This window comes from Gasterosteus aculeatus, chromosome Y (genome assembly GCF_964276395.1).
Source record: "Gasterosteus aculeatus chromosome Y, fGasAcu3.hap1.1, whole genome shotgun sequence".
Classification (NCBI taxonomy): Eukaryota; Metazoa; Chordata; class Actinopteri; order Perciformes; family Gasterosteidae; genus Gasterosteus; species Gasterosteus aculeatus.
The window spans coordinates 6,400,215-6,417,930 of NC_135709.1; the positions used below are offsets into that span (position 1 = coordinate 6,400,215).

At 44.5% G+C, this 17,716-nt stretch overlaps 2 protein-coding genes across 5 annotated transcripts in view; one reads left to right on the top strand and one right to left on the bottom strand.

Annotated features, from left to right (window-relative positions):
- Window positions 1-2,935: 2,935 nt before the first annotated feature.
- On the bottom strand, window positions 2,936-5,633 carry LOC120812372 (C2 calcium-dependent domain-containing protein 4C-like). Its single transcript, XM_078097926.1, has one exon. The coding sequence runs from the start codon at window positions 5,631-5,633 to the stop codon at window positions 4,917-4,919; it is 717 nt and encodes a 238-aa protein (XP_077954052.1). The 3' UTR covers window positions 2,936-4,916.
- Window positions 5,634-7,711: 2,078 nt separating this feature from the next.
- LOC120812370 (talin-2-like) overlaps window positions 7,712-17,716 on the top strand; it is a 127,335-nt gene continuing 117,330 nt past the window's right edge. For all 4 annotated transcript variants that reach the window (XM_078097927.1, XM_078097928.1, XM_078097929.1 and 1 more), the window contains exon 1: window positions 7,712-7,841. The gene's annotated coding sequence lies outside the window, so the exon portion shown is untranslated. The remainder of the gene's footprint in view (window positions 7,842-17,716) is intronic.

Genomic DNA, 17,716 nt, shown 5'->3' on the forward strand with positions numbered 1-17,716 from the left:
GTAGGCAATCATATGGTGCAGATTCACTCAGTTATCGAATCAATTTTAAGTCACTGAATCGAATCGAATCGTTCTAAATTAACCATGATCGTCCATGAATCGAATTGGCAACCATGAATCGCGATTTGAATCGAATCATTGTTAAAATGATTCATTGTTAAAATGATTCGTTACACCCCTAAAACTAAATATTAAAGACTCTTAGCTATTGGATTTTATTGTATAGACCTCTTTATATGTATTAAATGAGTAACTTAACAGTAAACGTGCATCTCACACATGAAAGGCCGGATCTCCATGGTTTCCCTTGGAGCCGGGCCGCATTGCCATGGGAGTGCAAGGCGCTATTGCTGGAGGTAATGACACAGAAAGGCAAGCAGAAAGGCAGGCAGGAAGACCTTTCTTTCCATGAACCGTTTATTTAGCCTCGAGTTTAAGTATCCTTGTCATTGTTATCACAGTTGAGCTTTTCAAATAGCAGGAAAAGAAACTAGTTTCTTCCTGACACTTGTTTCTGTATTTAATCACCATAACTGTGGCAACATATGTTACTATGGTCTAAAGTTGGCATTAATAAAACAAATCCAGCTCTTGTCCTGCCTATTCGCCTCATGACAGACTGTTTGCTTTACTGTTTCATGGCTATTCAGAAAATATTGTGCAAGCCCCATCTTGATTGTACTAATGCATTTAAACATCCCGTCATCACGCGCCTGTTCACGTGACAAAGGGATCAAGTGGGATCAGAAAAATCACTGGGGGCAACCGATAAATGAACACACGACTTGTTGTGTTGGGCATCGTGATGAGTTATTATTAGCCTCCACCTTTTCAATGCTCAAACAGCTTTGACTGGCGAGCGATTGCTTAACCATCACGTGGAGTTGAGCAAGTTCAAACACCTCTGTTCTGTTTATATAAGTCTGGTCCGATGCGAGGAAGTCAAACCGACCGTATGTTTGGTTGTTATGTACTGAGCAGGTCACGCTTGGACGCGGCTCCATTCAGTGCCTGAGGTGATTGAGTGGGTGGTGCAGCACCGGGCAGGTGCACAGGCTAAGTGATGAGTCTGCTACGTGCAGATACGCCATGGTTTGCTCTCGACCTTATCGTAACTGGGAATTTCTATACAGATGACAATAAGTTGGGCGGTTACATCAGGTTGATGTTGTGTTATTGTAACCTGGTGGTCCTCTGATATGTCAATAAGGTGGGATATTTATAGTAACCATAAAACCACTTCATTCGCTACCAAAAGTCTCAGCATATGAGTACTATCTCATTCAATTGTTATCGGCAAAGAATGTCGTTACAAATAACCTTTAACTTCCCTTAATTAAATACTGCAAACTCCAGTGAGTTTAGAGCATCATCCAGCATTGGCAGTGTGTGTGTGTGTGTGTGTGTGTGTGTGTGTGTGTGTGTGTGTGTGTGTGTGTGTGTGTCTGTGTGTGTGTCTGTTTCGGTGAGGTCTGGTATCATCTTACGTGATGTGTCCTCGACACAGCCTAATGACGCAGCTCAAATACAATGCATAGCGAGCTTGTGACTTCCAGTACTCTGGTGTGAAGCTGAAGATTTAAAGCGGTATTTACCAATTTAAAGGGTAGGAGCATAAACAGCGATGTCATGACCCTTAAACAAATCACTGCATCACTGCTGACGTCACGGAATATTTAAGACCTCTTTTAATCAGATCATTTGACAAAGTTGTTTAATATTGCAGCCAAATATTACATTTAGCTTTTGAATTGATATATCTTTATTATATTAAGTAAACATATCTATTTGTGCAATATTACTAACCATTGGAAGACAAAGACTGCCTCTTTCAAAGGTTAATGCTGCACGCATGCGGTCCATGAGCTCAACCCTTTTCCTCATCAACTTACAAAAGAAGCTTCTTACTGCCAATGTTTGACATCAACTTTATCCTTAAAATGTTACGTCCATGCAACACGCCATTGGAATCTTCACAGGAAACTTGGTTGAGCTGGACAACACATGAAAAAAAGAGCCGACGTCATTCCAGTCTTGAAACCCTGGAAGAACATTGGAAGATGGGGGTAAAAGACCAAGTGGTGACTAAACATGTTTATAGTAACATTATGTGTGTTGGCACAATATAGAGGCCTGGTAACACAGAAAATGAGATAAGGAAACTGGTTTGGACACTGGAAGATGGAGCAGGCAAGTGGGATATGGCAGGGGAAGAGGACAGCTCGCATTTCTTGGTATGAAAACATTTTCTTTCCAATCAAAAAAGCAGGGAACCAAATGATAAAACAAAGTTGATGTACATACAGTTAAACACAACACTGCTAAATGGCTGTTTTGTCAATTCCAGCTCATTACTTTGAAATTGTAAAAGGCATCCAGGTGAATGAAGGTAACCAGGCAACTGTTTTCAGACACTTGAGATCAAGCCGGTGCACTTCCTGTGTTGTGTATTTGCATTTATGACTCACCGCTCCAAGGGACGCAAATGTTTCCTCCGGATAATAGGAAATAGATTCTACAAATCAGTAGTAAGTACAAAACACTGCACTCTGCCACAATATTATGCTCCCATTTCTTGGTGTGATGTTATATTTAAATGGCAAATGTGCTCGTTCTATTCAAACTCGGAGTATAAATGACATGTTGCTGAAACCGATGGAATACTTTAATTAAGACTCAATTACCATATTAGTTATGAAGAGAAAGGCATTTTAGGAAGTAGAAGTCGAGCAGGAATCGAAACTGCTGACGGTGGTTCTTCGATGCTTTCACTGGATAACTTTGTCGTGTGTGTGTGTGGCACCAGCTTGGATCCAGGCCCGTGTGCGGCTGTAACAAATGTTCTCCATAAAACCAACACTTCTGCTCGTCTGCAAGGAGATAGATCAGTGGAAATCCCTCCACAATCCTATCAGGGGTTGAGCAGCAAGGGCAATCACGAGTAAATTCTCATTTATTGCAAGGTATTTCACAGCTGAGTCAACACTCAATACAAAAGTGTCCAACAGTTCTCGTCTCCGCACAGCGAGAGGTATTGTTGAAAATTATAGCTTGTTTGTGTGGGACGTTTACGTGTTTCTTTGTCAGAGATGAGATGCTTCTATGTATCACACGAACACAAAAGGTTGTGTGTTGGGCCTCGTATTTTAGGAACACAAAAATTTCCATCAAAACAACTGAGAAGTGATTGCAGGTCTTTGTGGCTGCACTGAATCTGCAGTTAAAAAGGGCTTTTTTATTGGCGCCAATTCCAAAGAGTCAGATTTAGTCATATGTGGGCATCATAAAGCATGCATAATTGCAGACATTATGCTTTTCAAACCAATCTCTCTTGCAGAAATGGGTATTTTTATGTATTTCCTCACACGTATGTTGTTTTGTCGCAGACTGTGTAACCAGCACAACCCTATCAGAGCTCTTCTGCGCCCTGAGAAACCGATTAATCTTTAACTAACATCTGTAGTGAAAGTCGGTGCTTTTAAGCTTGATCTTTATGCCTGAAAACAGCAGGAAATACGAGCCTGGAGTCTACATTAAGGGCTTCCGCTCTGTTCCATTGAGTAAACACGCGTGTACTATATTATAGACGGAGTTGCTGTTTTTATCTCTTTAACGTTGAATATGTTTATTTTTGTGCCGTCTGAATCAAAAAGGGCTGTTTGACTTCAGACACAGTTCAATTCTTCATGGTTTATTAAGGCATTTTGTTTGCTAAATTGTTTTTATTTTCATTGAGAGGTGGGGGTAGAATTTTGCAATGTCTACTAATGAATAGAAAACAGTAACGTACCAATGGGGGAAAAAAGTCAATTTCAATCTAAAAGGAAATAAAAAAGAAAAATGGTTCTGAACCTGGCCCCGAATGACAATGGGATTTATTATATTAGGGGTGTAACGATTCATCCACTGTATCGATTAATCGATTTATATTCTGAATCGATCTGTGCTCAGCAAATCGGCATTCCGGACGACATATATCGATTACAAATCGATTGAAATGGTACATAATCGATTGTATCGATACTTGGAAACTGCACATTGGATTTAAGTACAAAAACGGTGTGGATGTGTGTTTGTTTGTTTTTTAGCACTTTAGACACGTTAAACGTTACTGGATTCAGTCTGCCTGTCTGTGACGTCATCAGTACGCAGCGGCAGCCGCGCGAAACTCTGAACAACAACAAAACACAGCGTGGAGGAGACGACTGCGAGCGAGACATTTACAAACCAACTTATCGATCCAGCGTGTGGAAACATTTTGGCTTTTGCAAACACGGAGGTGTTCTAAATAAGTCGGTCGCTGTTTGTAGAATATGTAGAAGCCAAATAAAAGACACGGAAACACGATGAATCTTTCCGGCCATCTACTAAGGCGCCGTGGGATTAAACAACGCCGACAGTCAGGACCTCTAGCAGCGTTACCGCTGCAGCAGCAGCAGAAGGTAACTCCAGCTCTGCAGACACCTCAGGCCTCGCCAGCACCAAACTCGACATCACAGCAACAATTGCCAAGTTTATCTGTAAAGACATGCGACCCTACAATGAGGTTGAAAATCCGGGGTTCTGTGAATTGATCCAAACATTGTGTAATTATTGTGTAATGTTTACATTGAAAATGGCACTTGATTCAAATAAAAGGTTAATACATTTGCCATTAATTGTTGTTTGCTTGTTTATAATATCCATAATTAATTTAAACCTGATTTCCTTTCAAGAAAGAAGAAAATTAATCCAGATCGTCCATGAATCGAATCGGCAACCATGAATCGCGATTCAAATCGAATTGTTGGTAAAATGAATCGTTACACCCCTAATATATACAGGTATACAGTATGTATTTTTAACAGCAGACAACTATGTCCTTTGAAATATGTCCTTGAAATAGAACTTCTGTATTATAGCTGGAAAAATTGAAATCATGCATACTCAACGGGGAACTTAGGTTTCTGGTTTCTAGTGATATTTTTCACCCTGGCTTGCCAGTTCAGGGTGTATCCTCTTGGGGAAATCCTGGAGGTCACGCTGTTAAGGCTGAATGAGGACGGAGAGGTGGAGGGCGAGTTGGAGTGGGAGACCTTTGAGCCCACGCTGGATCGGCTCCTTGGCAGCAGCAGGGGAGAGCAGCCAGGATCCGAGTGGAAGAGCGACTCCTTTCTCCTGGTGTGGGGGCTCTCCAGCAAGGTGCAAAAGCCGTAGCAGGTCTGAGCTTTGGCTATGTGTGGAAGAGACAAGGCGGCCTGGCTTTGGGGATCCGCATTGGTGGTCTCCTCGTCACTGCAGCCGTCGCAGGGGCCGTCATCCACACTCTCCACCTGGATGATGTGTGGGTTCATGGGCTCGTAATGTGTCACCTGTATTTCTGGGCCAGGCCTCTCGCTGGGAGACCCCTTGATAAGGCGAGCTGCTCGGCTCGGCTCCGGGCTCTTCATCTCCTGCAGGGACGGGAAAGTGGGGGGGATGCAGAACTCTGGGATGTTGTCAGGGGTGATGACATTAGGACAGAGAGAAATCCTTTTGTTTTTTTCCGTTTTTTCTCCAAACATGATGTCACTAATTTTGAAGCTGAGCTCTGCTGACGGGATAGGCAGGTTGGATCTCTCGACCGACACTGGGATCTTCTCCACCACCCACATGGATCCTCCGGTAGAGTTATAGGAAACTGTAAAATGAACAAAATGTCATTTTCTTTTGAATTACACAGAAAATTATACAAAAGAAAACGTCATAATATCTTAAATGGTACATTTTGCAAGACAGTTGTCTTGTCTTACCTTATAGTCTGAAGATATGTAAAATCCACAAGGTTGTCTTGAACGAGATGGACTCACAGCTCCAGTCAAAAGGCTGATCTGCACAAAGAGCTTCTCTCTTGTGACAACCAGCACATGTGTGGCTGTTTGAGGGATGAAGACAGTTCAAACGAAGCAGGAAACAAGTGGCTGTAACACCCGCCTTCCTGTGCTGCATGAACAGTATCCTCCCTCCCTGGTATTGGAACAATGTATATTTGCTTATTCTAGTACTTCATTCAAGTTTTTATTGCACTCTTTTTAAAAAGAAATATTAAAATGCTGACAAAATTTCCATTGCGACGTCATTACGTCACATAGAACATTCTACATAGAATTTCCATGCAAAGGTCCCAGTAGAACAGCCCCATGTGTCTTAAACCTTTATTGAAACATGACCATGTCAGTGCTACCCTCTTGTGGTGGCTCTCAAAGCAGCTGAAATGTTAATTAGCACCAAAATGTATGAAAGAAAGCTTTTACTGGAACAGCTGTGACTCGGCAGCTACACAACTGCTCGAAAAAGTTTTTGACACAGACTTAAACATCAATCCATAATCTGTACCGCTTAACCTCAATAAGGTGGCGACTGGAGCCAATCACACTTCAACAGTTCCACTAAAATAATCAAACAACTCTGAATCAGTGAGGATGGTCTCAGTCCATTTGCTGCAAGATGCAACAAGGATATATTTTTTGTCCCTCGTCTTTCCTTGACAGGAGAAAGTGGAGGGATCCTGTCAAAGAGCGCAACTCTGGCCTGGGCAAGGTTCAAGTGGTGAGGTAACCAAGGTAACTCACCTTGGGTAACCAAGGTAACTCACCTTGGTTACCTTGCGTTCCCAGGCAATACACTGTGAGCGTGTTCTAAATTGGCGACTTCTCAGAAATGCGACTTCTCAGAAATGTTTTTCTAAAATGTTCAAGCGACATTAGTTGTGTTAGCTTCTATTCAGCCATATTTCACCTTACAATGACTTAACAATTATGGGTTGTTAATATCAGATGAATTATAGATATGCAATAAATATTGACTATTATTGTAGTTATGATTATCAATATTCTTATCTTTACCTATATCATCAGCATGCGCACTAACGGGCCTAAGAAAAGGGTTTACTTGTCAAAGTTGATAGTTGTCTGGTTTACAATCAACGTTTTAGAAATAGGAATACCAACGCGGCCCAGGCACGTAGATGACCAATCGTCTTCTGAAAAAGTGAAATAGCTTTTGGTATGAAATATCAACAATGTATATTGATGTAACGTCCATTAACAAACCCTGATTCATTTTCTGAGCATCAGATCTTCATTTTTGAACGAATGCTTGAAGGTGTCCACTAGGGGGCAGTATGTGCCCAGGTATTATATTAAAAACAACTACGGATGGGGGAGGGTGTGTTAGACTGATGGATTATTAGATACTCTTAACAACTATCACAAAGATTAGCAAAAGGACTGCCAACGCTGCCAAAATTTGCCCATCAAATTGCAGTAATCTGCATGGTTTCAGTTTGCTCAAAATACTGTAAAAGAGCCCTTCTTTCACAAAGCGGTATCATCTTATTTCCCGAGTGCAACTATTTCCCCACATTTAATGAACGTTACTTCAAAGTGGGACGCGGACTGTCCGACAGCGGCCCGCTGGAGAGACACAACATTCCCAGCGTCTTTGAAAAAAAAAATCGTAGGAGTCATTTTCAAATCCGTGCGGTCATCGCAAAGCGCCGATGCGTGAATAAGCGTGATTCGCGGGGGCGCGCGCGCGTGCCGTCTCAACCAGCTCATAAGCCACCTTGATGCGACTCGCAGGTGCTGATCAGAGCGCCCGCGGCCACACGCAGGAGACCACGGGGGCCTGTGACGCCGCTTCCCTCCTTCCTTTCGGCGCATAGATGTCCCCCCCCCCCCCCCCCATCTCTCTCACCACTGTACGAGGAGGGGCTTGATGCCGAGGAGGAGGAGGAGGGGGAGGCAGGCAGGCAGGCTCATCTGACCCGCGAGCCCGCATCCGAAGCAGGTCGCATGCGTTAACGAGTGACCGGCGGACAGGTGAGGGTTTGACTTTTTTAATTCCGCTCCTCTCGGTATTTCTTCTGTGCGTTTCTTTTGAACCTCGGCGCTGTTGTTCGCGGTGCCGTTCGTCCCGACAAAAAAAAGGGGGCTTTAACGCCACGGGGGGAGGCGGACCGCTCGGTGTTGGCTCAGCAGAAAGCGCTGGAAACATTTGATATAAAATAAATAAATAAACAGGCGACCCTTTGCCACGTGAAACACGTGCTGTTTCTAAAGCCCGTCAAGTGCCGGACGAGGTAATAAGACGACGGACGCAACGTTGACCTTATTTGCTTATTCGGGACGTCTTTAGCCGTCGTGCTCGCGGATGCCGGACTACCGACACTGCCCACCTCCAGCATCCTCTGCGCTCCGCTGTGCACCGTGACTTGGACTTGACCCGAATGTTATCTGGATCGGCTCGACATCAAAGCCGTGTGAGACCTCGGTGTTCGCGATGTGGGCAGCAGAGGCAGAAGGGGGGGTCTGTAATGGTCAGCTTGGTCCAGCTTAAGAGCCTGCCAGCCTTCTAATTCTTTCCCTCGGCGATGACAATCTGCTATTTCGTGGATCCCTGTGGGAGAATGTCTTCTTTTGTTTTGTTGACCTGATACCTGACCCGGTTACTTGGCCGAGGTCAGAGTGCACGCTCCTCTGGCCGTACTCCCTCCAAGAGGGGAGGATGTGCCTCCCCCCTGCCAAGGGCACGACTCCTTAACCGCTAGGCCGCCCAGCTGCCTCTGCAGGTGTGTGTGTGCCTGTGTGTGTGTGTGTGGGCTGCTCTCATATCTTTTTCTGAGCAAACTGATATTGAGGAGTGACATGTCTAGTCGGAGTGATTTAACTAGAAGAGTCAAGCCTTATGATTACTTTATACCGTAAGGCACCACAGAGGCTGCGAGGGACTAAAAGTGTGCTCACTAGTGGTAGAACGTGTAAGTGCCGAATAGAATCACCCAACAAACTATTTATGGTGAATAATAAATGGACAGCAGCAGTGGATTCTTATGATTTCCTCACACGACAGGAAGTATCAAACAATTGCTTGACAGCTGTATTCTGGTTTGAAATGTTCTGAAAAGATGCAGCGACCAAAAGCATCCATAGGTTGGGTGTTGACAGCTGAATTTTGCTTAGTCACTGAAATCCATTTAATGCCTCGTACAATCGTGGTCTCAGTAAATAGAAGTATTAAAATGAAATAATTTTATTATTACAAATTACAAAACACACAATTGCGCTTAATGCAACAATGTTCAGATTTATGTACTACATATATACTGTATATATAAATCTGGTAGCTGCTCATCGTCCATTGTATTGATCCACGTGTGATGATTCTGACTTTTTCTTTACCTGGAGGGTTTTGAAGCTGTTGGTGTAGAAAGGCTACAGTTACAAATTAATCACCCTTTGTGCAAAATAGCCTCAATCTAAATCTGAAAAAGACTCAAGATACCATAATAGGCCCTTCACATTTTCAATGTTGTATTTCAGTTCAGTATGTCATATTTTGAAAGGCGGTACATGACGGGATCACGTACTCATCCCCAGTAGCGTGTAGAAAACAAGGTTCGGTAAAATATGACAATTGGGAATAATCTCCAGATTACAGTGATATGGAGGTTTTATGTGTCCTAAATACCCTCCCTCATAACAGAATGGGGCTGGATTGTCTATAGCAGCGATTCCCAAAGTGATCTCCCTGGTGGGCCGCGAAGGTACTGCAGGTGGGGCGCAAGAGATCATTTACAATAAATAAATAAAAAGTTTTTTAATTTTCAATTTTTAAAAGTTTGAAATTAATATATTAATATTTATGATGCGGCACATTAGTTATGTGAAACATTAATTGATGAAGCACAAACAATTTAAATGGACAGATTAATAAAACAATAAGGCTCTCGCTCGAAACGGCTGCTCTTGTCCGCCTGTCGTTGTTCAACAAATGGGGCGCCCTCTTGTAGTATTAAAGTAAATATGCCGCATTTTCCGCACTCCAAGGCGCACTTACAAGGCTTTAATGTTCTCAAAAAACGACAGTGCCTTATAATCCGGAGCGCCTTATATATATGGATCAATTGGTTAATCGGTTGATCCATACTGGTTGTACACGGCGATAGAGGCGGTCTACAAAACATGCCAAAGCTCGCGCTCAAGCGCGTGAGATATGGAGCTTGTTTCAGGGCGCGTTGGAGAAACAAAACTGTCGTTCTTGCCGAGCACTTCATGAGATTAAAGAGCAAGAGACGGTGCCCTTTTCTCTACAGAAGCTGAACCATCTTAATGGGGAAAATAAGTTATTCTAAAAGCAGCCGAAGATTTAAGGCGTGGATGGCGAGGGGCCGGCGGGAGCGGACGCACCTCGCGGCATCGATCAGACCCTGAAAGCACCGTCTCCACGTTACTGTCAAAAAGAACAACAGCGAGCGCGTAGAAAACTCCTTTGAGCGCGAGCAGAGATTCTCCTCACGAGCAACGAAGTTCACGTTTCGCAAGCGAGCAAATACCTCACGTGAGACAGACTTTTGCTCGCGGATGTTTGATTTTGGTTAAATGGTCATTTAATCATTAGGTTTTGATCAGAGTTGTGATTAAAGGTTTGGGTGGGCCGCGAAAGATTTTCAGATTTCAAAGTGGGCCGCGGCATTCTTGAGTTTGGGAACCGCTGCTCTAGAGGATTAATGTATTTATGTTTTTGTATGTTGTGTGTGTGCGTAGCGTTGCGCATTCAGATGCAACATTTTGTGGGAATACTGAAGCTACCTAAATCTCAGCAGTAGAGCACTGCACCTGTTGGTTCACATGAAGCAGCCTTTGCTGCTAGTCCTCGTTTTGTACAGAGGTCGGACCGTCCCAATCGGAGAAGATCTGCAATGAGTACTGCACACTTTCCATCAACAGAGTACACCGATATAATTAGATCACAGCACCGGCAATGTCACAAGTTCACATGCAGCATGCATCCGACAAAAGCTAGCTGTTTCATCAAATGCAACAATAGATACTGTTCACCCAGACCCAGGGTTATAAAAGCCGAGTTCGGATGCATGTGCCAACAGAAAAGAAGTTCTGAAACTGAAAGTATAGACAAGTTTCCCGGGCACTTCCGGTTTACTTCCTGTTTCTGCCAAGAACTTCCGGCGCAGGCTGAGTAGTGGTGTAAAAATGGCTTTGGAATGGCAACATTCGACCGAAAATCTTGTTAAAAATGGTGTTTTGACCATTCCGCATCCAAGTAAGGTAACATCATGGGCGGACAACATGTCGATATGGCCCAGCATCACAACATCCAAGATCTTTTCTTATTTTATTGATTCCATGGCGGTGGATGGGAATGCAATTGATAACCTAAGAAAGCTCAGAGGCGTTTCAGTACCTCCATTCCGACAAAGTGGGCTGTGTACTTTTACACGATATGGGCATATAAAGGCCGATGTTCAACCAAGCCAGTCCGTTAACAATTCAGCGCATAACGCCTGGGTTTTGATTACCAAGACGGGAGATGTGGAGACTGCAGGGATATATATATATATATGACATATATGAGCCTATATGAAGTCACGGGGTTTTCTTTAAAATGAGCCATCTGGAAAATGCCCTACAAAGAGCAACGGTGACATGCCTGCTCTGTGCATGTGCACACATGTTTTTACAGACAGCTTCCCCATCATCTAAGCTGGAAGAATAGGTTCTTTTCCATTTGTGAAAGCAAAATGATCTCGGCTGCTAATAACTGTTTGCAGGATTAGAAACAGTGGCTTTGTGAACTAAGTAATGGCTCAGTAGTTTGGATTTCAAACCCTTTATTCTAAGTTCTGTAGCAGAAAAAACCCTGTGTGATAAAAATACAGCCTATTTTGGGCTTACTCTGTTTTCTGTAGTAATGAAGCACCGGGTTATTCTGGGTAATATTCGGGTGGGAACTCACTCTCGTTTGGCTACCTCTGTAACGTAACGTGATGTCTGAATAAACCGCTAACGCAACGTCGTCGTCTGTGCTACGTGGGTTAGACAAGCACCCGCGATAAAGTAAGGACATAACACAGCCGATGTCAAATAAGGAATATTCTGTTCACGGTGGTTATATTTTCAGGTTTTGGATTCAGTCAGATTTCTAAACCGCACCACAAAAAATATTGAGGCATTTGTCAGGTTTTTTTCAATACAATTGGCATAGGTGAAGGGGGCCGAGGGCACTGTGTGTCACCTGGTTCCTCTACACTCGAGGATGACTTGCAGGCCCAGCACACGTGGATCCATTATATCTCCATTATATCTCTCCTTCTACCCAAACAGCGTACGTAAAGCTGTGTTTCCGTCTTCTGTTCACTCTGTGAATGCAACACGAGGGATATAATATGAGGGATATATTAAAGCATGGAAGATGTTATGCGCAATGTTAATGACAAACCTGGATCACTGAATAAGAATGATCTTGTCTGAGCAATTGTCATTGCTAAGTGGCTCTCGAACTATGAGCAGTATTCATTTTCATCAAGGAAACTTGTTCTCTTGATAGATGCAAACACATTTCAAGGGCCTAAAAGAATAAGAAGTGCATCTAATGTCAGAAAAGTTGTGAAGTTGCAAACATGTACCGTTTCCTTGCCCAAATGGAGCTGCCATGAATTATTGTAGAGCATGACGGTGTTGATTTCGGGACACGGTCACCATCTGTTCAGTCCACTAGTGACAGCTGCGTCTCTCTATGTCGAGTCTTTGCTTTCCTCAGACAGGAGATTGATGGAGCCGCAGCCAATAGAGGGTATAGCTGCCCACCCGCAGCGGACATCAGGAATCAGGAATCAGGAAACATTTATTGCCAAAATATGTCAAACATACAAGGAATTTGTCTTGGCAGTTGGTGCGCGACAGTAGACAGTGTAACAATAGACAACAAGACAGCAGTGCACAAGTAATAAAATAAAGTAAGATGCAATGCTAATGCAATGGGTTAGTAGAATAAGGCTATGGGTTAGTATAAAACAAGGGAATAAAGTTAAAAATTTAAAATATTAAAAAAAGTTAAAAAATATTAAGCATGAAGTGCACTAGCGAACAAGTAACAAAGTGACGAGTGACGACAAAGTGATAAATGACAGTTAAAGTGACATGTGCAGTGTGAAGGGGAGTGACCGGTGGAATGTTATAGTCAGTCAATGGGGGACCGGGCTCTGTTGATGAGCCCGACTGCCGACGGGAAGAAACTGTTGGTGTGGCGGGAGGTCTTAGTCCTGATGGACCTCAGCCTCCTGCCAGATGGAAGGGGCACAAACAATTTATGTCCGGGGTGAGAGGGGTCGGCCACAATCTTTTTAGCTCGCTTCAGAGACCTGGAAGCGAACAAGTCCTGCAGGGACGGCAGATTGCAGCCAATCACCCTCTCTGCAGAGCGGATGACACGCTGCAGCCTGCCCTTGTCCTTGGCTGTGGCTGCAGCGTACCAGACGGTGATGGAGGAGCAGAGGATGGACTCCATGATGGCCGTGTAGAAGTGGATCATCATCGTCTTTGGCAGGTTGAATTTCTTCAGCTGCCTCAGGAAGAACAACCTCTGCTGAGCCTTCTTTGTGATGGAGCTGATGTTCAGCTCCCACTTGAGGTCCTGGGTGATGATGGAGCCCAGGAAACGGAAGGAATCCACAATAGTGATGGGGGAGTCGCACAGGGTGATGGGGGAGGGTGGGGCTCTGTTCTGCCGGAATTCCACAACCATCTCCACTGTCTTTAGAGCGTTGAGCTCCAGGTTGCTGTGGCTGCACCACGACACCAGATGGTCAGACTCCCACCTGTAGGCGGACTCATCCCCACCAGATTTCAGTCCAATGAGGGTGGTGTCATCCGCAAACTTCAGGAGCTTGACGGACTGGTGACTGGAGGTGCAGCTGTTGTTGTACAGGGAGAAGAGCAGAGGGGAAAGAACGCAGCCTTGAAGGGAACCGGTGATGATGGTCCGAGAGGCTGAGACATGTTTACCCAGCTTCACGTGCTGTTTCCTGTCAGACAGGAAGTCTGTGATCCACTTACAGGTGAAGTCGGGCACGTGCAGCTGGGAGAGTTTGTCCTGCAGCAGAGACGGGATGATGGTGTTGAAGGCAGAGCTGAAGTCCACAAACAGGATCCTGGCGTAGGTTCCTGGGGAGTCCAGATGCTGGAGGATGTAGTGGAGGGCCATGTTGACAGCATCGTCCACAGACCTGTTGGCTCTGTAGGCGAACTGCAGGGGCTCCAGGAGGGGGTCGAGGAGGGACTTCAGGTGGGTCAGGACTAGCCGTTCAAAAGACTTCATGACTACAGAGTTCAGGGCGACAGGCCGGTGGTCATTGAGTCCTGTGATCCTGGGCTTCTTGGGAACAGGGATGATGGTGGAGGCCTTGAAGCAGGCTGGTACGTGGCATGTCTCTAGGGAGGTGTTGAAGATGTCAGTGAACACCGGAGACAGCTGGTCAGCACAATGCTTCATGCTATACTCCCCCGAGATGACATCCTCTCACTCCGCTCTGGCTGTGCTGGAGTCATATGACATAGTGTGGTGGAAGATTTTGCACAGACAATCGTTAAGTAAGAAACAAAGGCTCTGAGTCAAGTATGTCTTTTTCTCCGTTTATTTCCTTGCAAGGGAAAGAGGGTCACAACAGCTACGTGGTTAGTAGACTGTCAAGAACCTTCTTCTGCCCCAAACACATCGAGGCAGTTCTTATACCTAAGTTTAGATATCGGTGGCGTCAACAGAAACCTTTGACCATCTTGTTGAGTATCTACAGCCAGGGTACTGGGAACATCTTATCCATGTAAGACACGTCAGTTCTTTGACCGTTTCCTTGCTCTCCCAACATGCTAAAACAAATGTGGTCATACACATAACAAACACTTTGTTCAATCTCTACAGCTATGACGCTGGAAACATCTAATCCAAATGGGAGACGTCAGTTCTTATGTCAGGGCCTTTGTGATCTAAGCACTTGCAACTAATAAACTGGTTATACAAATTTAAAAGGGTTACATATCTTTTTCCCATTACGTTCCATCTTTTGATTACATAATAATCACACTATGCATCAATTTAGAATGCCTACTCTAAAAATTTACCATCTGATATTTACCACATCAAATATCACAAAACATGAACATCTGGACATCGCTCACAAAACTTTGCCTGCCACAGAACAAAAACTCCCTAAAAAAACCTCCGAAATGGGGGAAAATAGGAAGAAATCTGTTAGGAGAAGAAAAAGACTGGAAACCTTCTCACAGGATTTGAGCGTTACACCCCAGATGTCATGTGTACAGTATTGAAATAAAAAAGAAATGAAAACATGTTTAAATCACAATACCGGAACTTGATTGATTAGCGCTGATGGGTAGCGGAGAACATACGTAACAGTCGGAAGTATTTTCTTTTGTCGCTACGTGTTGAGCATAGCGCCACCACATATTTGCAGAATACTTGTTCAATGGGTTTATCACATTTTCGAACCAGTTGTCTAGGCGGATCAGTGCTCGCTTGGTGCGGTTGCGAGTGGTCGAGTTAGAGTGAGTTGAGTTGTTGCGTCGGTCAAGTAAGTCGTCTAAATGCTTCTGGTGGAGGACAAAATATGGAATCAACACAAAATAAAGTGACATCTGCAAATAAACACATGGTTACACGAGTCCCCCCCAGTCGTCTGAGGGGGTTCCATGAGCGCTGTCGTTCCATGATAAGAGAGAACCACTCTTTAGGTAGCAGACTGCGGAATCACAAAAAGATACAAAACTGAAACTGAAGCAAGCAATAATATGAATAAAACTGTCGTGGCACAAACGACTACTGTGTCTATGTGGAGGGGTCCTGGCCGTGTTCTTCTTCTTGTGTTGGTCTGCAGGTACACGTTGGGATGTGGAGTCTGCCAACCTTCTTTCTTGTGAGGCACCCGCGTTGTAGACAGTCAACACAGATCACAATGCACTGTGTGTCTGTCGGTCAACTGCCCGTCCGTGGTCACTGGATCGGTGGTGTCGGTTGATTGACACTTGTTGTGGAGGTAGGGTCGCCTGAGCCCACTGCTGGTACTGGATCTGGAACCTTCTTGCAATGGGATGCGTGGACCCAAGTTGCCCTTAGCTACCTTGACCGCTGTTTGGGTGACCAGGAGAATCTGGAATGGACCCTGCCACCGTTTAGCTTTCCAAATTTTTCCTCCTGAAGTCCTCCACCACCACGAAGTCACCTGGTTGCAGTCGGTGTAGTGGACCCGTTGCTTCTCTCGGAAGTGCAGCTACAACCTGTTTTCTTACATCAGACAAAGTGGAAGACAGTCGAATGCAATAGGTTAACATGTCATTCTCGCACATTGTGGTGGAAGGGAGTGGTGTTCCTGGAGCTTCCACACCTATATGGGGAGGAACTGCGAAAAGGATTTCAAATGGGCTTAGGTTTCTGCGTGTTCGTTTCCTCACCCGCATGTATATCAGAACCAATGGCAGTGCTTTTGTCCACGGTAGACCTGTGTCTGTGCAACATTTGGCCAGTTTGTATTTTTCCATTCTCTCTCTCTACCGCTCCTCCACTAGCTGGATGGTATGCGTAGTGTGTTTTTAAGTCAATACCCAGGTATGCACTTAATTCTGTGATTGCTTGGTTGACAAAATGTGAACCATTGTCGCTAGAAATTTTGCTTGGGATTCCCCAGCGGGGAATGATCTCTGAAATCAAGGCTTTAGCCACTGTGGAGGCTGTCTGCTTACTGGAGGGAAACATCTCAACCCATTTGGACCACATGTCTACCATTACAAGACAGAGATTCTCACCTTCCGATAGGGAGAGTTCCACAAAATCCATCATTACATGTTCAAACGGTCTTGCAGGCGGTGGATGTGCTGCATGATGTGACACCTGTACTGAACGACCTATATTGTGAGTTGCACATGTTATGCATGCTTGGCAGAACCTTTGTGCGCAAGCATTTCATGTCCGTGAAAGCTTGAGAGGCTGCAGGGAGCCACTGAATTTTATCATGTGCGCTGAGATTTTTCCCATGTATCAATGCGGACAGAGGTTGCTCGAGTTGGGAGTAATTTGCAATAAATGACCTACAGTAGGAACACATGACCAAAAATGACATCATCTGTTTCTTGGTTTGTGGTTTTGGAAGTGTTACAATTGAGGCAATGCGTTTTGGTGATAGTGTCTTCCCTTCACCGGAAATGTTATGGCCTAGGAAATGAACGTTTTGTAAAACAAACTGTAGTTTGGATAGGCTGGCCTTGTGTCTTTCTGCTGCTAAGTGTTGAAGCAAGTTGAGTGTGTCCTGTTCACACTGCTTTTGTGTTGGAGCTGCAATTAAACAGTCATCAACATACTGTAAAAGAGCTGTTCCTGGAGACAAAGTGAGGCTCTCCAAACTTTCCCTGAGTGCCTCGTTGTAGCTCTTAGGTGATTCTGTGTAGCCCTGACACAAGCGTGTGAAAGTGTAAGGCTTGCCATTGAAATTAAACGCAAACCAAAACTGACTGTCAATGTCCACAGGGACACTGAAAAAAGCATTTGAGAGGTCAACCACGGAAAACCATCGAGCATCAGGTGGAACCTGTGCCATAATGGTGTAAGGGTTGGGAACATTTGGGGCTCGTGCGTGGACGGCTGCATTAACTGCTTTTAGGTCCTGCACGAAGCGCCACTCAGTTGGTTTGCCTGCATCTCTGATCTTTTTAACTGGAAAAATAGGTGTTCTTACCGGCGAGTCAGGACATGGAACAATGACTCCGGCCTTTAAGAAGGAGTTGAACACCGGTGTTATACCGTCAATGGCCTCTTGGCGCAGTGGGTATTGATGTTTGTGGGGACGGAAGTCTGATCAAGGAGTGATGACCAAACGATCCAAGATGGCGCC